The sequence below is a fragment of the Palaemon carinicauda genome, chromosome 11 (assembly GCF_036898095.1).
Source record: "Palaemon carinicauda isolate YSFRI2023 chromosome 11, ASM3689809v2, whole genome shotgun sequence".
NCBI classification, from domain to species: domain Eukaryota; kingdom Metazoa; phylum Arthropoda; class Malacostraca; order Decapoda; family Palaemonidae; genus Palaemon; species Palaemon carinicauda.
In genome coordinates, this window is record NC_090735.1 from 1634793 (window position 1) to 1658097 (window position 23305).

Sequence of the window (23305 nt, forward strand, 5' to 3'; positions counted from 1 at the left end):
TTAATGTTATTTTTCAACTGAAATGTAAATAAGAAATGTGTGACTACTTTTTTTAAGACGCTCCGTTGCAAAGAACATGATCGTTACTATCGAAAGATAGACAATTTGTCCGATTCCATGATTCAGTATAAATAAAAATGTTATGTAATAGTATTTTATGTTTATTTCTTATTTATTCACTGTAAAGATAGTATTTAGTTATACATGATTTTCATAATATATTAATACGATGTTATATTCTATTCATTTATTCTTTTTTAGAGCTGTGGTCAATATGAAAAGTTAAGATCACATTGAGACACCGATTATCAAGTCAGACTTGTTGTCCCTCGACAACTGGACTCGGCAATGGTATTAATTTTCGAAAAGTATTATGGAATTTAGTAAGCAGAATGACTTCCCATTTCCACCGAATACTACAGTCATTTCCTAAAGGACACTCCTTAGCTTTTGCATATGGATCCGGTGTATTCAAACAAGTAGGACACAAAAGTGTACGCGTAAGTAGCTTATTGCTTAAAAGGCCTTCAAGTTAGTTTTAAGATGATCTTACAGTTTACAAGGGTCAAGAAAAAGGTTTTATTTTATATTTTGTATATATATTTCAGCCTGTTAGCTGTACTATGTAACATAAGAATTTCATATTGCTTCCTAACCCAACATACATCTAGGTTCCTCGCTGCTCACTCTACAACACTTATTATTATTATTATTATTTCGGGGTGTATGTATGATATCGGCCACCTGTATGTATCATTATGTCTAACTTAGAATACGGCAATGTAAGGGGGGTCGCAGGGGGCGATAGCCCTCCCTCATTAGGTAAGTAGGTAAGGACACAGCTTGTAGGTTAGGTTGAGGGGGAAAATTTAGGTTAGTTGATGTCTATTTTTAATGAACGCGTGAGGAACTGGCCGCTGATACACGAAGGGTCCATTATTTCTTGCTAAGCTACAACGGTAGTCGGAAAAGAGCACTACTAGATGTGTAGGTGCAAATCACTGAAGTCTGTAGAAAGTTCGGTAATTTTTTATTGTATTACAGGGTGAGATTTCGAACAGAAAATATATGTTTTCCTATAGTAAATAACGTGATTTAACCAAATTTGATGTTCATTTCAATCGGAAACAAACAGATTAATCAATTCGGCTAACTTTCAGTTGCACGGTGTCACTTCTCTTACGAATGTACTGCGAACGATAACATTAGCAACTTTACCAATAATACGCAGTGTTACCAACGTTGACGTATGGTACACAGAGTTACCAACGACACGCTGACATTACTAACGATAGCAATGATAGATATTTCCATACGTATTTTAAATAATTTCTCCATATAAGTTTTACCCAATATATAGAAAGTACAAAAAGGGCACAGAACCTAACAAACCCACCTAACCTAGTCTAGCAGTATGTCAGGTCACAAAATAACATTGGTTTACATCGGAAGTTGGCAGCGCTGGTTACTGTATTTTTTCATAACAAAATCTTTGCAATAGCGCCTCCAAAGTTTATTCAGATATACTGTTTTGTATTTTTCTCCCGTTATTATAATTTCAAGAAGGTAATGAATAGAGAAGAAAAGGCTTGTTTTACGTTTATATATCGATTCCCCAGTATGTTTTCCCCACCCAATACCCTGATTTCCCACTGGGGGTCCCCCATTATCGGAGGATATAGATGTATATATATTTCTGAAACTATTCATTTGCGACGGGAAAGAGTGTCATTTTCGAAGAGAGCGTAATTTTTTCAATAAGAAGAAGTAGTTGTTTTCCTAGGTTACATCGCCCTGTAATACAATACAATGAAACCGAAAGTTCATTGGGGTAATTTGTATAACGTTGGGTCACCAATTTTTTGACCGCCAAAATATTCGCCCACTCAGATAAATTGTGTAGTGTAACATTTACTGCTTGCCAGAACAGAAGAGCAATAATATAATGTTTAATTGCGAGCGCAGCGAATGATTAACATTAGTTCAATAACCAACTTACTCATAGATACCCTAAGATATGGATGACTCCTAAAGGATTCTCATTTTCTATGCGAGCAGCAGTCCTGGTAATCTGACGATCTACACATGTACTGTTCATTATCATATAAGTTACCTCTTACAGATAACACCGCTTACATACTTTTATATCTCATCATAGTCTGTCTAATGTATCGGGCAAGTTCTTTGGTTGGGAGATTACAATTTCCGGTGTATTTGTATAATGACAGACATGATATCTTGTGTGCGTAGAACATCACCTAATCAAAATCCCCCCTCCTAACCTACAAGCCGTGTCCTTATCTAGTTACCTAACCGGGCCCTATGGTCCCTTGTAACCCCCATTAGACTGCTGTATTCTTAGTGATAGGGTTAAAAGCAAGGGAGTTATAGGGTATGCCATACATATACCCCCAATTTCCTTAATTTCATGCTACTGCTTCTACATTGTTTTTAATTCTCTACAGCTAAACAAATGATCTTGTATAATCTCCCTCTGCACAACTCGCAAAGCCCATAATTTTCATATAAGTCGATCATACTCAATTTTATCTTCATTACTATAACTTCTCCCTTGTGTTAAATTCACCTATGTAATCTCTTCTGCCATTACCAAGGTACAAACCTTAACTTAGTAATTTCCGCTTTCATTTCTTCTATTTTTCTTTTAATTTCATTTGCCACTTTACATTTACTTCTTTCTTGAGTTCTTGCTTCCTATACTTTTTTACGTCCTCAATTTCAATATTATATTTTTAGTATAATTCTAATAGACTTTTTCCCCAACACTCTTCATATAGTTCCCTTAGTCCCTTTTCCAATTAGAGTTGTAGCGTAGCTAGTATTAATAATAATAATATCCTTATTTTTAAATATTTAACTTAGCCGGTGAATATATAATAGCTGAGCCTCCGGCGGCTCGACAGAAAAACACACAAAAACTCGCGAGCGATCACTATGAAGGTTGCGGGTGTGCCCACTAGCGCCAACTATCGGCCAGATACCGCATATACATGTAAACAGACCCAATTTTTCTCTGTCGGTCTGATCGACAAGACGTACCATTACTCGCTGTTAACCTGGAGTTTTTCAACAGTCTTGGTGAAGTACTTCCTTTTGGTTTGAGCTTTCGCAGTGCAGGTGTTTTATCTTCAACTTAAATCTTGAACTCGTTTTTGGATAGATTTAATTGTTGATGACTTTGGATTGTTTTTTGGACTTTCTTTGACTTTTAAATGGCCGACCCTTCCCTTAGTACGGAAGTGTGTTTTAGGCTTTTAGCAATTATCTTATCACGTTATAAATTGTTGTTGTTAATTATAGATTTTCCTCTATATATTTTATATCTCAACCGCCTTTTTTAGGCCTCTTCGATTAGCTTTCCATTTATAATAAACATCAAGATAAATTTTAATGATTTGTTTATATGCGACCTTACCTATTCCTCCCCTAATCCGAGAGTAGGCGGTCCTAACTTGGAAACCGAAGTTAAACAACGTTGAGCCCTTTCAATCGTAAATAACTTTTTCAGAGCAAATGATTTAAAACTTATTAAATGAATATTTTTTAGTAGATATTTTATGAAAGATTTTCTTTGAATAGTCTTCGTACTGTTTCAAAGATGAACTAACGTTTAGTTTATTTATGCTATGCAGTTTGCGCTCTATCGTTACGATAGAGAGAGAGAGAATCACGGTTTCACTTTGCAGAAAGAGTAAATCGATTCTGACGTTTTGTTCATTCTTCTTTCAAACTTAAATGTTTTAAATACTATTTTAAAGGAACTTGTTAATTGAAAAACCTTTCAGTTTTTTTCCTTTGGTCAAATAACCTGTTTATTGACGAAAGGTAAGTGGGCTTTTCTCTTCGGTGCGAAATCAGAGAGAGAGAGAGAGAGAGAGAGAGAGAGAGAGAGAGAGAGAGAGAGAGAGAGAGAGAGAGAGAGAGAGAGAGAGAGAGAGGACGTTCCGATCTTTATTCTCGTCCCAAGCGAGTAACGTTGTTCTCGAGTCAGTTTTTTACTCTCGTCCCTAGTCTCTGTACGGGGAGAAAGGATAAAACGTTTTTTGTTTTTATTCTCGTCCCAAGGCAGTGTACGGTGAGAGATTGAAAACGTAGTTTTGAATGAACTAGTGTTTAGTCTCCTTCCCAGCACTGATCTTTTTATCTTAATATGTTTACTGTTTTTTTTGCTTGTATTAATGTGCTTACATTATACGACTTATTTCGCAATTACAGTGAACCCTCGTTTATCGCGGTAGATAGGTTCCAGACCCGGCCGCGATAGGTGAAAATCCGCGAAGTAGTGACACCATATTTACCTATTTATTTAACATGTATATTCAGACTTTTAAAACCTTCCCTTGTACGTAGTACTGTTAACAAACTACCCTTTAATGTACAGAACACTTAATGCATGTACTAACGTACCCTAAACTAAAACAGGCACAAATATTAAGGGCGACTTTATATCATGCGTTTCCTAAACACGCCAAAAAGCACGATAAAAAATGGCAACCAATGTTTTGTTTACGTTTATCTCTGATTATAATGAAGAAACAAACGCATTTACACATCTGTGTATAGGTTAGTTTCTGCATCGATTATATTGATTATTCAGTACAGTATGTTGATTTGGTTATTACTAATGTTTTACTTAATTTTTCTTAGGACTTCCAAATGAAATGTTTTTCTTTATGACGCCGCCTGAAACGACGGCGTCATAAAGTAAACAAACTAAGGAATTTAACGCGCATGATGAAAGTGATAAATAATGATATTACAGTAAAAGCTTATGTTATTACAAATATTATTTACCGTATCTATATAAAATCATACATACGTAGCAAAGCAGGAAAACAATCTACGAGAGAGAGAGAGAGAGAGAGAGAGAGAGAGAGAGAGAGAGAGAGAGAGAGAGAGGGAGTTGTTTTACATACGTAAATGTAAATTTAAAAAAAAAATAGCCCCATTTCATATAAAATAGATTACAAATATTTTACTTTATCATATTACAGTAGTCTGTATAATACTGTAAAGTTCAGTACAGTATGTTGTTGTTAAAGTCGTGGCGATGAAATTCTCACGAAACAAAAACACGCCATTTGAGTACAACAGCTGATTCTCTCTCTCTCTCTCTCTCTCTCTCTCTCTCTCTCTCTCTCTCTCTCTCTCTCTCTCTCTCTGTGGGCTACTTTTCACTACCTCCCATTCCTTACCTCTCTCTATCTCTCTAACAAATGATATCTTTGTTGCTCTTCAAAGTTTCATTTATATTGAAAATCAATCACGATTCAATTTTCCTTACTTTCTCCAATCTCGCACCATCGGTCATATCGCGGTATTTTCAATATTTCTGGAAAATCCGCGATATATGTATATACATGGGTTATGAAAAAAATCCGCGAAGTGGTGAATCCGCGATGGTCGAACCGCGAAGTAGCGAGGGTTCACTGTATAACCTTTTGATGAGGGTAGAATTGCGTGCTTCAGGTAGAAATCAGTTTTATTCATGCCTAATGTGAATTGTTGAAAAATTCTATTTCAGTGAAGTAAGTGCAAAACAGAAAATCGTAGTGATAAAGTGATAATTGCGCAAAGTGTTATCAGTGTTGCGACCGAGGGTTCGTCTGTTCGTGCCTGTCGTTCGCCTAGTCCGGGACCTCTTGCAAGCTCCCAAGCCCAGGGGAGAAGTAATGTCGTATGACTTATGGGTTCGAGAGGCCTTGATCAGCGAACAGACGTTCCCTCTATGGTTTCAGGCGTGTCTCACCAAGACCGCCCCTACCATAAGACGAGCGAGACGATTTTCTCCTCGTCATCCGAAGGCTTTTCGCGTAAGAAACCGTGGAGCAAGGTTTCGAGGCCCTTTAAGCGAAAGTCAGTCCTTCCAGGACAGGTCCAGCGTCCTGGTTGTAGCCATTGGGACAGCTCTGACCCTATGCAGTCATCGGAAGACTGCTCGCCGCCTAAACAAAAGCGTAACACAGGCTCCGAGAGTCTTATTGTAGGCAAGGTTTTGCAGTCACAGACGTTACCCTCGTCTCTTACCGCAACCATTCCCGTTGATCCTAAATGGGTTGTACGGCAAGACATGCAGAATAAGCTTGCCTCTCTTATGGAGGACTATTCTGTTGAGCAGGTTCACGATGATCCTCGCCGCTTAGCTGATCGAGATCCTGGCCGTCAGCCTCCCAAACGAGCCTTTGCTCTTCCTGTTGACATTGACGTTACAAAGTCACGTCAATCGTGTTTTGTAGAGCCTCACTCGATGCAGTCCCGTGTTGACTCTCAGCCGCTTGTGGACGTTCAGCCGCTGCCGCTTGCTCTTGTTGACGTTCAGGACGTTCACCAACCAGCATAGTTGACTTGTTTTGACGTTGAGCGTCAAGCACCGCAGTCAAGAGTTGTTTTGACTGCTCAGTCTAAGCAGTCAAGGCAGTCTCGAGTTGACGTCGAGCGTCCTCCCGCACCTGTTGTTGTTGCTGGTCAGTCCTTTAAGCAGTTACATGACATAGCGTCCTTGACTGCTACTGTTGCTCCTTTGCGTGTGGACTCTGCTTGTCAAGCATTGCCACCACGGCAGGTCTCTCCTTTGCTTGAGACTCGGCAATTGTCGGACAAGGTTCCTTCAGATGAGGAAGTTGCTGATCCCCCTCCTACTGATATTCCCTTGAGGACTCTGTCAGACGGAGAGGAGCCTAAAGCTGCTCAGCCCTCTATGGACTTTAAATAAATCATGCTGATTTTTAAGGATCTTTGTCCGGATCTTTTTGTATCTGCTGCTCCTCGTTCGCCTAAACGTCAGAGTTTACACTAGGCCTAGCTACTTCGAAGCCGTTGTTTTCTAAGCTAGTGCTCTCTCGCTCTTCTAAGAGAGCTTTACGTTTGCTAGGCGACTGGTTAATCACCAGGAGGAGTTTGGGGGAGACAGCCTTTGCTTTCCCTACTTTTAAGCTGGCTTATAGAGCGAGAGTCTGATATGACACGGGAGAAGTTCTCGGCTTGGGAATTCCTGCCTCTGCCCAGATAGACTTCTCAAACCTCATAGACTCTCCCTGGCGCCTGGCCATGAGACGCTCCAAGATTTTATGGTCGACTTCAGAGCTAGACCATCTCCTGTTAGGAGTTTTTTTTTCGAGCGTTTGAAGTTTTGCTGTACAATTATGTCATGCATAAAAAGGCTATCAGGGATGGCTCCAATAATCTGACAGCCACGTTCTCTGCAGGAAGAAGTCTCTCTGGGATGGCTCCAATGATCTGGCAGCCATGTTCACTGCAGGAGTACGTAAGAGGCAAGTGCGCTCAATGTGTTCATTGTCAAGACAAACTTCACGATGAAGTCTACCAGGCTGTCTTGACAGCATTAATGGAAGGTGACTGGATGGTCTCTCTCGACCTTCAGGAGGCATACTTCCACATTCCTATACACCCGGATTCCCAACCGTTTCTGAGGTTTGTTTACAGGAATGTGGGGTACCAGTTTCGAGCCCTGTGCTTTTTCCTCAGTCCTGCTCCTCTCGTGTTTACGAGGCTCATGAGGAATGTGGCAAAATCCCTCCATCTATCGGGAATCCGAGCCTCCCTGTTCTTGGACGACTTGCTTCTCAGAGCATCGTCCAGTCTTCGCTGTCTGCAGGATCTACATTGGACGTTGAGTCTGGCCAGGGAGTTGGGACTTTTGGTCAACCTAAAAGTCCCAACTGATCCCATCCCAGATTATTCTATATTTGGGGATGGAGATTCGTAGTCCAGTTTTTTCGGGCTTTTCCGTCTGCCACCCGAATAGAACAAGCCCTGCTCGAAGTCCAACTAATGCTGAAAACAGAACGTTTGTTCAGTCAGGAGTTGGAACAGTCTTGTAGGGACTCTCTCATCCCTGGAGCAGTTTGTCTCGCTAGGGAGACTACACCTTCTGCCTCTCCAGTTCCATCTAGCCTCTCACTGGAACTAGGACAAGACGTTAGAGACGGTATCATTCCCAGTCTCCGAACCAGTAAAGGCATGCCTGAAATGGTGGGACAGCAATATCAGTCTGAGAGAGGGACTATCCCTAGCAGTCAAGAACCCAAACCACGTGTTGTTCTCAGACGCGTCGGATTTGGGTTGGGGTGTGCCCTGGACGGTCGGGAATGCTCGGGTCTGTGGACCTCAAGTCAGAAGAGCATGCACATCAACGGCAAGGAGCTATTAGCAGTCCACTTGGCCTTGATGAAATTCGAAAGCTTTCTTCGAAACTAAGTGGTAGAGGTCAACTCAGACAACACCACAGCTTTGGCGTACATCTCCAAGCAAGGAGGCACACACTCCTTCACGCTGCTCGAGATCGCAAGGGACCTTCTCATATGGTCAAGAAATCGAGGCATCTCCCTGTTGACGAGATTCATCCAGGGGGACTTGAACGTCTTGGCAGACTGTCTCAGTCGGAGGGGTCAGGTGATACCCACGGAATGGACCCTCCACAAGGACGTGGGCAAGAGGCTTTTGGGCTACTTGGGGTCAACCCACCATAGACCTCTTTGCCTCCTCGTTGACCAAAAGGTTACCAATCTATTGCTCTCCAGTCCTAGATACAGAAGCAATCCACATAGACGCAGTTCCTACTGGATTGGTCTCTTCTGGACTTATATGCATTCCCACCATTCAAGATAGTCAACAAGGTACTGCAGAAGTTCGCCTCTCACGAAGGGACAGGGTTGACGTTGGTTGCTACCCTCTGGCCCGCGAGAGAGTGGTTCACCGAGGTACTTCAATGGCTGGTAGACATTCCAAGAAGTCTTCCTCTAAGGGTAGATCTCTTACGTCAGCCCCACGTAAAGAATGTTCATCAAAGCCTCCCCGCGCTTCGTCTGACTGCCTTCAGACTATCGAGAGACTCTCAAGAGCTCGAGGCTTTTCGAAGGAGGCAGCCAGTGCGATTGCGAGAGCTAGGAGAGCTTCTACCTTCAGAGTATACCAGTCGAAGTGGGAAGTCTTTCGAGATTGGTGCAAGCCAGCATCTATGTCCTCTTCCAGTACCTCTGTAGCCCAATCGGAGATTTTCTTTTACATCTGAGAAATGTTCGCTCCCTCTCAGCTCCCACGATTTAGGGCTACAGGAGCATGTTGGCTTCGGTCTTTCGTCATAGAGGCTTAGATCTTTCCAACAATTAAGATCTCCAAGATCTCCTTAAGTCTTTCGAGACCTCTAAGGAACGTCATTTGGCAACTCCTAGATGGAACTTAGACGTGGTCCTAAGGTTCCTCATGTCAGACAGGTTTGAGCCATTACATTCAGCCTCCCTGAAGGATCTCACCCTCAAGACGCTTTTCCTAGTGTGCTTGGCTTCGGCTAAAAGGGTCAGTGAAATTCATGCCTTCAGTAAGAACATCGGCTTTTCTACAGAAAAAGCCACATGTTCACTTCAACTTGGTTTCCTGACCAAAAATGAACTGCCTTCTCGTCCTTGGCCTAAGTCTTTTGATATACCTTGCGTGTCAGAGATCGTAAGCAACGAACTTGAAAGAGTGCTGTGTCCAGTTAGAACTCTTAAGTTCTACTTAGCTCGTACTAAGTCCTTACGAGGTGGATCTGAGGCATTATGGTGCTCAGTTAAGAAACCATCATTGCCTATGTCAAAGAATGCTTTGTCATATTTTATCAGACTTTTAATACGAGAGGCTCATTCTCACTTGAATGAAAAAGACCGATGATTGCTTAAGGTTAAGACGCACGAAATAAGAGCTATAGCAACTTCCGTGGCCTTTAAGCAAAATAAATCTCTGCAAAGTATTATGGACGCGACCGTTTGGAGAAGCAAATCGGTATTCGCGTCATTTTACTTAAAAGATGTCCAGACTCTTTACGAGGACTGCTACACACTGGGTCCATTCGTTACAGCGAATGCAGTAGTGGGTAAGGGTTCTACCACTACATTCCCTTAATTCCAATATCCTTTTAATCTGCTCTTGAAATGTTTTTTTTTTAATTGGGTTGTACGGAAGGCTAAGAAGCCTTTCGCAGCCTTTTTTGATTTGGCGGGTGGTCTAATGTCATTTCTTGAGAGCGCCCAGATTAGGGGTTTGATGAGGTCCTGTTGTATGGGTTGCAGCCCTTAATACTTCAGCTCCTAGGAGTCTTTCAGCATCCTAAGAGGATTGCTGGGCTTCGTGAGGAAGACAGACTAATAAGGCAGAGTAATCGTCTAAGTCAACTTCCTTACCAGGTACCTTTATATATTTCGGTTTTGTTATGATATAACTGTCAAAAACTCTAAGCATATACGCTGTAAACTTAATTAACTCTGGTCTCTACCCACCACCATGGGTGTGAATCAGCTATTATATATTCACAGGCTAAGTTAAATATTTAAAAATGATATTTTAATTATAAAATAAATTTTTGAATATACTTACCCGGTGAATATATAAATTAAAGGCCCCCCCTTCCTCCCCGATAGAGAACCAGCAGGATGAGAAAAATTGGGTCTGTTTACATGTATATGCGGTATCTGGCCGATAGTTGGCGCTAGTGGGCACACCCGCAACCTTCATAGCGATCGCTCGCGAGTTTTTGTGTGTTTTTCTGTCGAGCCGCCGGAGGCTCAGCTATTATATATTCACCGGGTAAGTATATTCAAAAATTTATTTTATAATTAAAATATCATTTTATTTCATATATTTTTACAACTGGTTATCTTGTGTTTTATCCAGTTCTTATCATTAATACAGGCACAAACTACCTGTTAGTGTGTTTTATCCCCTATATAAAAACTTTTATGGAGTCCCAGTAGGAAACTGGGTTTTTTGGATACAAAAATCAAAATTAAAGTAATCTACATCAGTATTGATGGTCAGAAATGTACAAAAAAAAACAAACAAGGGAACCAGTTTGAAAAATAAATACTTAGTGTAATTGGAGTGAAATTAAATTATCTTAGTAATGTATAATTTATATTATGTCTCTCAAATGGTCTTTGTTCCGCTGTGACTCATTTTGCTAGCTAATAAATATTCTTGTAAGCTTGTAGGAAACTGGCAAGATATAATGGATGTGATGCGATGGTAATTATTTCAACGATATTTTTTAATATCAGGCAAACCACAAAAGCTATATGGTGTGTGGAGATTATTATAGATATGACCATTTACTAAAATGAATGAAATTACGCTAAATTATGTATTGAACTGAATTCCCGTTTGGGAGACATCCTCATGTAAGAGCAGTCATATTGGAACTGAAGGGGGTAGGAAGTGGTTGTTGTAAAACAACACAAGAACTTTTTCATAGAAATTTGGAAGCTCTTAATTGATTAAAAATTCCACTAATACAATCATTATATCATACAATCAATCGTCAACAACGCATGTGCAGTAACTCATTAGTCCCCCCAAATTATTAAATAGTGAGCATAAACTTTGGTACAATTGTTTATACTTATCGATAAGAAAAGTACCCCGGCACCAGTTAGTTATACAGAATAACAGCCCTAAATGGTCATCATTCGTCAATGTTTTTTACAGAAAATTCCTTTGCTTCTGCACGAATACAAACCATTTGCTCTTTGCTATGGATATATGTTTTCAGCGTAGTTGGAATCTAACCATAAACTTTAAAGCAAGTTGTCAACGACCCTCTGCTAGCTAGCACGAGGTTAGGTAGACCAGCCACCCAACTCTCACATTCACCTAGTGTATTATGTCACTTTTGTTTTTGGCTCAGCAGAGTGAAGATCAAAGACCTCACTCGAGTTGCCATGGTCAGAAATTGCTCACGAGGCCTTGAATAGAAGGAATTCTCATATCTCAGGGCCTGAGAATTTACTGCAGTCAAGTAACTCAAGCAAGATCCTGCCTCCCACATTCCCTCGACATAGAATATTCTACATACCTGAAGGTGCAAGCCAGTTGCTTTTTCCTTTTGATCCTGTGTAGTCTTCATTGATGGGAGGTTTGCCTGTGGAGAGACTCAAGATTGAGAGCACAGTCTTCTACTGCCATGGAAACCTCTTCCATGGCCAGCTTTCAGGCAGCTTCCTGGATTGACCAGTGTTGTGGTACAGTCCCGTACTAAGCAATTGCTCAGGATGTTACAAATCCTGATATGTTGACGAAGTTCAGCAACTTTATTCCAACTGGTGCAAAGGTGGTGACTATGGTTTACAGTTACAGAACCAATTGGCCAACTGGATGCTGAAGAGGAGGAATGGTGTTGCTTCCTAATCTTCGAGCAAGTTGGACAAGAGGCAATGTCAGCATTAAGCAACAAACAGTACTAGAGGCTATGTTTCTCTTTCCTCAGTGTGACATAAGAGGTGATAGTGGAGAAGTGGAGGAAGGCTAGCTATGACTCCCTCATCCCTCGTGTAGTTACCTTCAGTGGCCAAAGCCCTTTAAAGGCGACTATGGCAAGCCTTCCAGTTTCTGCCACACCTTCAATATTGGTTTTGAAGTAAGCTTGGGCTGTCTTCAAAGCAAATTGGAGTCCTTTAAGTTACCCTTTCCTGAACAAGGCCTAAAGCTCAAAAGTGGTAGTCTTAATGAGTGGAAGGTGGGCGGGACTTCGCTACCACCTGCCAGTTAACATAACTACCCAATCTTGCTGAATTTTAATGGCCATTTCAGTTTCACTAAAGTCACTCCTATTAAAGGATATTGGTTTGTATAGTTGAGAAAATAAAATTTTCAATATTAATCTTACCCGATAATCATGTAGCTGTCAACTCCGTTGCCCGACAGAATTCTACGGAAGGGATACGCCAGCGATCGCTATACAAGAGGGGGGTGTACTCACAAGCGCCACCTGTGGCCAGGTACTGCAGTACTTCTTGTTGACACCACCTCAATTTTTCCTCTGTCGTGCCTCCGGCTAGACCTACATGGATACGCTGTTGATTCTGGAGTTTTTGCTCACGATTTGGTGATGTATTTGCTCTAGATTTTAGCTTTCGCTATTCAGGAAGTTTTATTATTAGCTTAGCTAGCTTTTGGAATTAATTTGATTAATTATGGTGACGAAGAGAGTATGAACTCTCTTTCACTTTTAAATGGCCGACCCTTCCCTTAGACGGAAGTGTTGGTGTCTAAGAGAGTATAGACTCTCTTTCTTAATTTTGCTTAACAAAAGTTATAGATTTATTTTATATCTCTCCGCCTTTTATAGGCCTCTTCGATTAACTTCCTTTTTTATAAACTTATTAAAATTAATTTTTATATTTGTTTATATTCGACCTTTCCTAATAGTAGGCGGTCTTTTCTTGTACCGAAGTTAATTAACATTGAGCCCGTCATTTCGGTTTTACCTGTTAACATATTATGCTATTTTAATGTTTTTGAAAGAATTTCTTTGATAGTCTCGTACTGTTTTCAAAGTTGAACTAACGTTTTGTTTTGTCTCTGCAGTTGTTGACGTTCAGAACGTTCAACTTGCGCTCTATCGTTACGATAGAGAGAGAATTTTCACGGTGTCACGTTGCAGTAAGAGTAAACCGTTTCTAGCGTTTTGTTCATTCTTTCTTAGCTTAATGGTTTTAATTCTAATAAAGGAACTTTTTATTTGGGAAATCTTTCAGTTTTTTTCCTTTAACAATAATATGTTTTAACGATATATATGATTGGGCTCTTCTCTCAGGTTCTAAGTCAAGAGAGAGAGAGAGAGAGAGAGATAGAGACGGAGGGAGAGAGAGGAGGATAAACGTTTCGTTCAAGCGAGTAACGTTGTTATCGTTTTTGCTCTTCTCCCTAGTCTCTTTAGGGGAAGAAGGTAAACGTTTCTAGAGTTTTATTCTTGTTCTCAAGCTTTATGCGGTGAGAGATTTTAAACGTAGTTTATTTGATCTAGTGTTTAGTCTCTTTCCAGCCACTGAATTATTTATCTTTCATTAGATTTTTCTGTTACATTGTAATTCTGTTTTCGCAATTATTAACTTTTAAGGAAGGATAGAATTGCGTGTTTCAGGTACAAACCACTTAAAGTTTCGAGTTCAGTGAAATAAGTGCAAACAGAAAATCAAAAGTGATAAGTGATAAGCGCAAAGTGTTACAGTGTTGCGTTCGAGGGTTCGTCTGTTCGTGCCAGTTGTTCGCCTAGTCTGGGACCTCTTACAAGCTCCCAAGCCCAGGGGAGAAGTAATGTCGAAGGACTTATGGGTTCAGCAGGCCTTGATCGATGAACAGACGTTTTCCCTCCGTGGTTTCGGGTGTATCTACACACGTTGCTGACGTGATCACCCCACCCACACAAAGACGAGAGAGCCCTTTCTTTCCTCGTCTGCGGTAGAGGTTTCTCGCAGAAACCATGGACCAATCTTGCAGCTTTTAAGTGCAAGTCGGTCCCTTCCGCACAAGTCCAACTCCTAGGTGTAGCCATTAGCCCTGGGTCAGTTCGGACTTGCTGCAGTACGACAACTGCACACCTCCCAGAGAGGCAAGGTGGTATCGCAACAGGCAGTAGCTCCGTCTGTTGCCGCACCAGCTGTTTTAGACCCTCAGTCTCAACGGACAGTAGCTCCGTTTGTTGTTGTCTTTCTTAAACTCTAGTGGTCTTTGCTGCAGTCAATGCAGTCTCAGCTTGCGGTTTTGATGCAGGAGTTTCAGGCAGAGGAGGTTAATACACCTCCTCCTGCGAACGCTCCTCCTCCTCTGCGCAGTACAATCTGCCAGACGTATGAGGTTGAGGTTCCTGAGGCTACCTCCATGCGTGAGCTGCCGCGTTGGGAGTTGCCAGTTACCAGCGTTGTGCAGCAACCTCCACCTTCCTTGAGACAGGAATCTCTTACCACGCTACAACCTCCTCAACAATGGGGACAGGAGTCTTATGCCTTACAACCTCCTCTTCCTTTGAGGCAAGAGTTTCTTGCAGTAAGACCATCCTCGAGGCAGCAACCTCTTGAGGTACGACAACCTCTACCATCCTTGAGGCAGCCACCTCAGCTCTCGCAGCTACAACCTCAACTCTCGAGGCAAGCTCCTCAAGAACCTCAACTCGTGAGACAGGAGTCGCGTTCTGCGCAGCCGCCACCTCAACTCTCGCAGCTCACACCTCAAGAACCTCAACTCGTGAGTCAAGAGCCTCTCTCTGCGCAGCCACCTCAACCCTTGAGGCAAGCGCAACTCTTGAGGCAGGAACCTCATGCTATGAGTCAGCCACCTCAACGCATGCATCTGCCACTTTCTCCTCAGCTTGAGCCTCTTCCCATTCAACTTTGAAATAACATATGACAATAATAACACCTCATTACTTTCATAACTTGCATTTGTAAAACATATACATGTATGCCTACACAAACATTATGATAATGGAGGTTATTCGTATTACTTAAAAAAAAAAAAAAAAAAAAATATATGTATTCCTTGCAATATATTTTTAACAAAATCGCAAAAATATGGCAAAAATATCTTCAAAACAAAAATGAATCATGAGTTATGAATATAATGTAAATATTATGTTGATATTAAAACCCCATGCAAGCATGCATGAAGTAATGCAGTGTTGCCAACAGGGCGAGTTTCCCTTTCCTGAGGTGAAGTAGATTATAGTACGTATATTTAGTGCAGCTTAATTCTACGATTATCATGCCGGCTATCAAATTCATCAACAAAACAGTCTAAATCAATTCCCTCGGCACGTGCACTTTCAATGGACAGTAATGCGATATTACTCAATCTAGCACTGGTCATGGAATTTCTGAGAAATGTTACACGCCATGCAACATGCTCTGCTTACCTTACAGCATGCTCTACATACAGCATGCTCTGCATACAGCATGCTCTGCATACCTTACCGCATGCTTCTCAGTCACACATCTTTGGTTGTTGCCAACTCACTAGACTGTCAAGCAGTTTCATAACGTTGCCTTCTAGTCTGCTGCTTTTGCACCAGTGAAACCCTCACTGAGAGAACTTAGCTTTTCTCGGATATGGTCCCTGTAGATGAGAAGGTGCTTTTCTCCCTCCTTCTGATATTCCCTTGAGGACTCTGTCATTTGGAGAGGAGCTTTTAGCTGCGTAGCCTCCTATGGACTTTTATTTAAGCATAACATGCTTCCAGGGAAGGTAATGGTTCCACTTCAGTCGCTAACCCCGTCTGTTACCACACCTGCTCCCATAGACCTTGAGCTGTGTTGCAAGACATGCAGTCCAAGCTTAGTCCTTGTTAGAGGATTTTTTGTTTACGGAGTCAGTGTGTCACTGGGAAGACGTTCAACAACCAGCAGAAGTGACTTGTTGTGACGCAGTGCGGCAACCTCAGCAACCCGATAAGGAGTTGTCTGTACGACCCAGACAGTCTAGACAGCTTCGGGTTGTCACTGTACTTCCTCGCTTCCCCATGGTTGACAGTTCACAGACTGTGCAGCAGTACCATGATCTTGTGTCCGGCTCCGTCAGACGACTGGCTTTTAAGAGCTCCCACAAGTCGTCGCTGTCTGGAGATTCTCAGATGGACTATGGATCTGACCAAGGAACTGGGCCTCCTGGTCAATTTTGAGGAGTCCCAGCTCGTCCCATCCCAGACCATTGTCTACCTGGGTATGGATCTTCAGAGTCGAGCTTTTCGGGCTTTTCCGTCGGCCCCAAGGATCTTCCAAGCCCTAGAATGCATCCAGAGCATGCTGAGAAGGAACCGATGCTCAGTCAGGTAGTGGATGAGTCTAACAGGGACACTTTCATCGCTGGCCCTGTTCATCGTGTTAGGGAGACTCCACCTCCGCCCCCTTCAGTATCATCTAGCTGCTCACTGGATAAAGGACATGACGCTAGAGACGGTCTCAGTTCCTGTTTCCGAAGAGAGGAGGTCTACTCTCGCGTGGTGTAAGAACAGCTTTCTTCTCAAGGAAGTCTACCTTTGGCTGTTCAGAAACCCGACCGCCGTCTCCTCTCGGACGCATCAGACACGGGCTGGGGTGCGACTTTGGACGGACAGGAATGCTCGGGAACATGGAATCAGGAGCAAAGGACACTTCACATCAATTGCAAGGAGTTGTTGGCGGTTCTTCTGGCCTTGATAAACTTCAAGTCCCTCCAGCTTAACAAGGTGGTGGAGGTGGACTCTGACAACACCACAGCCCTGGCTTACATCTCCAAGCAGGGAGGGACTCTTTCGTGGAAGTTGTTCTAGATCGCAAGGGACCTCCTCATCTGGTCAAAAGATCGAAAGCTCACGCTGGTAACGAGGTTCATTCAGGGCGGTATGAATGTCATGGCAGATGGCCTCAGCCGGAAGGGTCAGGTCATCCCCACAGAGTGGACCCTTCACAAGAATGTTTGCAGCAGACTTTGGGCCCTGTGGGGTCAGCCAACCATAGATCTGTTCGCTACCTCGATAACCTAGAGACTCCTGTTGTATTGTTCTCCGATTCCAGACCCAGCAGCAGTTCACGTGGATGCTTTTCTGCTGGATTGGTCCCATCTCGACCTGTATGCATTCCCGCCGTTCAAGATTGTCAACAGGGTACTTCAGAAGTTCTCCTCTCGCAAAGGGACACGGCTGACGTTGGTTGGCTCCGCTCTGGCCCGCGAGAGAATGGTTCATAGAGGTACTGCAATGGCTGGTCGACATTCCCAGGACTCTTCCTCTAGGAGTGAACCTTCTACGTCAACCTCACGTAAAGAAGGTACACCCAAACCTCCACGCTCTTCGTCTGACTGCCTTCAGACTTTCGAAAGACTCTCAAGAGCTAGGGGCTTTTCGAAGGAGGCAGCCAGAGCGATTGCCAGAGCAAGGAGAACATCCACTCTCAGAGTCTATCAGTCTCAAGGGGAAGTCTTCCGAAGCTGGTACAAGACCAATGCAGTTTCCTCAACCAGTACCACTGTAACCCAGATTGCTGACTTCCTGTTACATCTAAGGAAAGTAAGATCCCTTTCAGCTCCTACGATCAAGGGTTACAGAAGTATGTTGGCAGCGGTTTTCCGCCACAGAGGATTGGATCTTTCCACCAACAAAGATCTACAGGACCTCCCTAGGTCTTTTGAGACCTCAAAGGAACGTCGGTTGTCCACTCCAGGCTGGAATCTAGACGTGGTCCTAAGGTTCCTTATGTCATCAAGATTTGAACCTCTCCAATCAGCCTCTTTTTAGGACCTCACATTAAAAACTCTTTTCCTCGTGTGCTTGACAACAGCTAAAAGAGTAAGTGAGATCCACGCCTTCAGCAGGATCATAGTTTTCACATCTGAAACGGCTACATGTTCCTTGCAGCTCGGTTTTTGCTAAACGAGCTTCCTTCACGTCCTTGGCCTAAGTCGTTCGAGATCCCAAGCCTGTCCAACTTGGTGGGGAATGAACTGGAGAGAGTACTTTGCCCAGTTAGAGCTCTTAGGTACTATCTAAAAAGGTCTTAACCTTTACGAGGACAATCAGAAGCCTTATGGTGTGCTATCAAGAAGCCTTCTTTTCCAAGGTCTAAGAACTCAGTTTCTTACTATTCAGGCTTCTGATTAGGGAAGCACATTCTCATCTGAAGGAAGAAGACCTTGCTTTGCTGAAGGTAAGGACACATGAAGTGAGAGCTGTGGCTACTTCAGTGGCCTTCAAACAGAACCGTTCTCTGCAGAGTGTTATGGATGCAACCTATTGGAGAAGCAAGTCAGTGTTCGCATCATTCTATCTCAAAGATGTCCAGTCTCTTTACGAGTACTGCTACACCCTGGGACCATTCGTAGCAACGAATGCAGTAGTAGGCGGGGGCTCAGCCACTACATTCCCATAATCCCATAACCTTTTAACCTTTCTCTTGAATACTTTTTATGGGTTGTACGGTCGGCTAAGAAGCCTTCCACATCCTTGTTGATTTGGCGGGTGGTCAATTCTTTCTTGAGAAGCGCCGAGGTTAAAGGTTGTGATGAGGTCCTTTAGTATGGGTTGCAGCCCTTGATACTTCAGCACCTTAGAGTTGTTCAGCCTCCTAAGAGGAACGCTGCGCTCAGTAAGGAAGACGAACTTATTTAAGGCAGAGTAATGGCTCAAGTCGACTTCCTTACCAGGTACTTATAATTTCATTGTTATTTTGAATAACTGATAATATGAAATACGGGATACTTAGCTTCTTGATATACATGTACACTGGTTTTCACCCACCTCCCTGGGTGTGAATCAGCTACATGATTATCGGGTAAGATTAATATTGAAAAATGTTATTTTCATTAGTAAAATAAATTTTTGAATATACTTACCCGATAATCATGATTTAATTGACCCACCCTTCCTCCCCATAGAACCAGTGGACCGAGGAAAAATTGAGGTGGTGTCAACAAGAAGTACTGCAGTACCTGGCCACAGGTGGCGCTTGTGAGTACACCCCCCTCTTGTATAGCGATCGCTGGCGTATCCCTTCCGTAGAATTCTGTCGGGCAACGGAGTTGACAGCTACATGATTATCGGGTAAGTATATTCAAAAATTTATTTTACTAATGAAAATAACATCTTTTAACATTTATTTTGTGATGAAACCTAATTTATATTTTTCTTGCTACATTCAGTGATTGGAAGATTAGATGAAGAGAATCGTTAGACCTCAGAACTTCAAGAGTGTATGTTAGAAATAAATACTAGGTGATTTGGAAGGGTAGTTGCCCCCTGGATATTCCATAGTTATAAATTTGCTTTAAGAATCTTGGTCTTCTCATTAACTGTTCTTTTCCTCTCAAATTAAGAAAGCTGATTCAGAAAATCTTGATCCCTAGAATATTAGAATCATCATCTTGATAAATTCTTAACTCAAGAACCTTTCAAGCCCCCAAAGATAATGGATTTTATGGAAACACTTAAAAGATACCTGTTTCATAGATTCAAACCATTATATTATTGTGAGATCCCTCTTCACTCCCCTGCTAGTGGGATGCAGGTCCCACTTAATCTTGTGCATTTACTGTACCATACTGGAAAAGGTCAAGTGAAGGATATTTCACTAAACTAAGTAACTACATTAGACTTTTGTTAAGTAATGGTTTGTATGTGTGAAATGACAGGATTTTGTTTTCATAATTTGATAATTTGACAGGATTCTGTTTACCTTATATCTTTCAATAAATTTAAGAAGAAAATGTTTAAATAAAGATGTTTTGAGAAGTGGTACTGATACATACTTAGCAGATTATATGAAAGAAATGTTGCCAGTGACTCGTCACATGAAGTACTGATTTTAAATTTTGGTGTATTTCAGCATATTTGGAGAGAGCTTATGATCCAAGAAGATTAAGGAAAAGGCAACCATATTGTGAAAGAATTTGCAGGCTAATCTGGGAATTTCTTTTGCAGTGGTGGTTTATTGAAAAATTTGTTGTTTAGATTCAAGAGTGAATTTACATACATTGAAATTGAAGCCTGTGGATAGTTCTTTATGATATTTTCTAAGAACAAATGAACATATGCTTAGACTGTACATAAGCAATAGTGTTATCAAATATAGAACATTTTCCTAATGTATTAATTTTTTATTTTCTCATGGTAAATCAATGAGTATAATACTACTTTGATATTTTCTAAATAAACTGTGATGATTTGTAGAAAGGTTAAGAATTGAAGAACACATATAATTGCCAATACTGTACTGTAGTATTGTAGCATTATCCAAGTGAAATAGTGTGTTATATCTATATTCTAGAGGTGCATATAGTGTTATACAGTATATATTTTAGGATATATGCTTAAAATGTCTTTTTCTAATAAAGAAGACCTTGGTAAAGGTAAAATACCAAATGGGATGAAAGTGCAACAGCCTTTTAAAAGCCCTTTGAGGATGACTGATGGAAATAAACAGGAGCTTAGGAATACATTGAGGTCATTTTCATCGCCAGTTATACAAGGCAGAGAAACTCCCAAGCAAAGAGCTTCCTTTTCCCCAAATCAGCCTACTACTCAAGAATCTCAAGAAAATAATGAATCAAGAATGGCAAAAGATGTCGATGAAATGACATCCCTTAATACTACACCAAGGAAGCCTGCTGTTATGAACGCCGGTAGAGGACGACTTTTAAGCCACAACAGGGCGAGCCCACGGCAATTCTGTGCACCTTTTCGCAGTCCAGTCAGCAGTAACAGTACAGGACAAGAAGTTGTATCACAGGAAGAAAACCTAAATAAACTTCTTAAACTTGAGTGCGAGTTGGATGAAGAGATTTCGTCCCTCAAAGATCTTGGGTACGAAGTTGGAGAACTGCAGACACACATCAGCAACTTGCATCAGTATAATGAAATCAAAGATGCAGCCCAAGTTGTGATGGGAAGACTTGCAGAGTTAGATGGTGTAACTGTTAAAGAAATTCATGAAAAATATGGAGCTTCATGTTTGGCATAAGATTTGAATCTGTTTAAAAATATGAGGAGAATTTAATAGTGGATTGCTAATTTTAGTTTTACATGCAAATGGATTTGCTCAAGTAATGTTGTAATAGTAATTTTTGTTACTTATTTGATGGTTAAGTGTACTGTACTACCATATTTGCTTTAGATATTAGTTTAGTATATAGAATTGATGAGATTTTCTCCTGTTATACAAATGAATGATTAGTGGATAATTTTTTTTCTATATTTTGAATAAATTTTTTTCTTGTATATAAATGTTTTTTTATAAAATCATATTTTCTTATCTGAAAGATTGTTTCAGTACAAATTACAGTTTTCAATATTAAACTTACCCGATAATCATGTAGCTGTCAACTCCGTTGCCCGACAGAATTCTATGGAGGGATACGCCAGCTATCACAATACTAGAAGGGGGTGTACTTACCAGCGCCACCTGTGGCCAGGTACTCAAGTACTTCTTGTTGACACCTCCTCAATTATTCCTCTGTCGTGCTTCCGGCAAGACGTTCTGGGATACGCTTATGTTCTTGGAGTATTTTCACGACTTTGGTGAAGTATTTCTCTTTGATTTCGGCTGTCGCTTTACTGGAAACTTCTATATTAGCTTAGTTAACTTTTGGAATTAATTTGATTAATTATGGTGACGAAGAGAGTATGAACTCTCTTTCACCTTTAAATGGCCGACCCTTCCCTTAGACGGAAGTGTTGGTGTCTAAGAGAGTATAGACTCTCTTTCTTAATTTTGCTTAACAAAAGTTATAGATTTATTTTATATCTCTCCGCCTCTTATAGGCCTCTTCGATTAACTTCCTTTTATTATAAACTTATTAAAATTAATTTTTATATTTGTTTATATTCGACCTTCCTAATAGTAGGCGGTCTTTTCTTGGTACCGAAGTTAATTAACATTGAGCCCGTCATTTTGGTTTTACCTGTTAACATATTATGCTATTTTAATGTCTTTGAAAGAATTTCTTTGATAGTCTCGTACTGTTTTCAAAGTTGAACTAACGTTTTGTTTTGTCTCTGCAGTTGTTGACGTTCAGAACGTTCAACTTGCGCTCTATCGTTACGATAGAGAATGAATTTTCACGGTTTCACGTTGCAGTAAGAGTAACCGTGTCTAGCGTTTTGTTCATTCTTTCTTAACTTAATGGTTTTAATCCTAATAAAGGAACTTTTCATTTTGGGAAATATTTCAGTTTTTTCCTTTAACAATAATATGTTTTAACGATATATATGATTGGGGTCTTCTCTCAGGTTCTAAGTCAAGAGAGAGAGAGAGAGAGAGAGAGAGATAGAGACGGAGGGAGAAAGAGGAGGATAAACGTTTCATTCAAGCGAGTAACGTTGTTATCGTTTTTGCTCTTCTCCCTAGTCTCTTTAGGGGAAGAAGGTAAACGTTTCTAGAGTGATCTAGTGTTTAGTCTCTTTCCAGCCACTGAATTATTTATCTTTCATTAGATTTTTCTGTTACATTGTAATTCTGTTTTCGCAATTACTAACTTTTGAGAAAGGATAGAATTGCGTGTTTCAGGTACAAACCACTTAAAGTTTCGAGTTCAGTGAAATAAGTGCAAACAGAAAATCAAAGTGATAAGTGATTAGCGCAAAGTGTGTCAGTGTTGTGCGTGAGGGTACTTCTGTGCGCGCCAGTCGTCCTCCCAGTCCGGGACCTCTTGCAAGCTCCCAAGCCCAGGGGAGAAGCAATGTCGAAGGGCAGAAGGGTTCAGCAGGCCTTGATCGGCGCACAGAAGTATCCTCGGTGGTTGTGGGCGTGTCTTACCGAGACCGTCACTCCCACCCGCAGACGATTGAGCCCTTATTTTGCTCGTCTGCAGAAGAAATTTAGGGGAGAAAACGCTGGTCTCAGGTCTCAAGACCTCTTAAACGTAAAGTCCAGACCTATGCCAGACGTACGAAGTTAGAGTTCAACAACCCGGATGCAGTCATTGGGTTAGCTCTGACTCTCCTCAGTCATCAGTTGAATGCACTCCGCCTAAGAGGAGTAAGGTTCTGCCACAA

At 41.4% G+C, this 23305-nt stretch overlaps 1 protein-coding gene across 1 annotated transcript in view; it reads left to right on the top strand.

Moving 5' to 3' along the window:
* Nucleotides 1–275: 275 nt before the first annotated feature.
* The window catches only part of LOC137649927 (phosphatidate cytidylyltransferase, mitochondrial), a 55148-nt gene continuing 32118 nt past the window's right edge, over nucleotides 276–23305 (top strand). The window contains exon 1 of the mRNA XM_068382871.1: nucleotides 276–500. Coding sequence (XP_068238972.1) covers nucleotides 393–500 — 108 coding nt within the window. The 5' untranslated portion in view covers nucleotides 276–392. The remainder of the gene's footprint in view (nucleotides 501–23305) is intronic.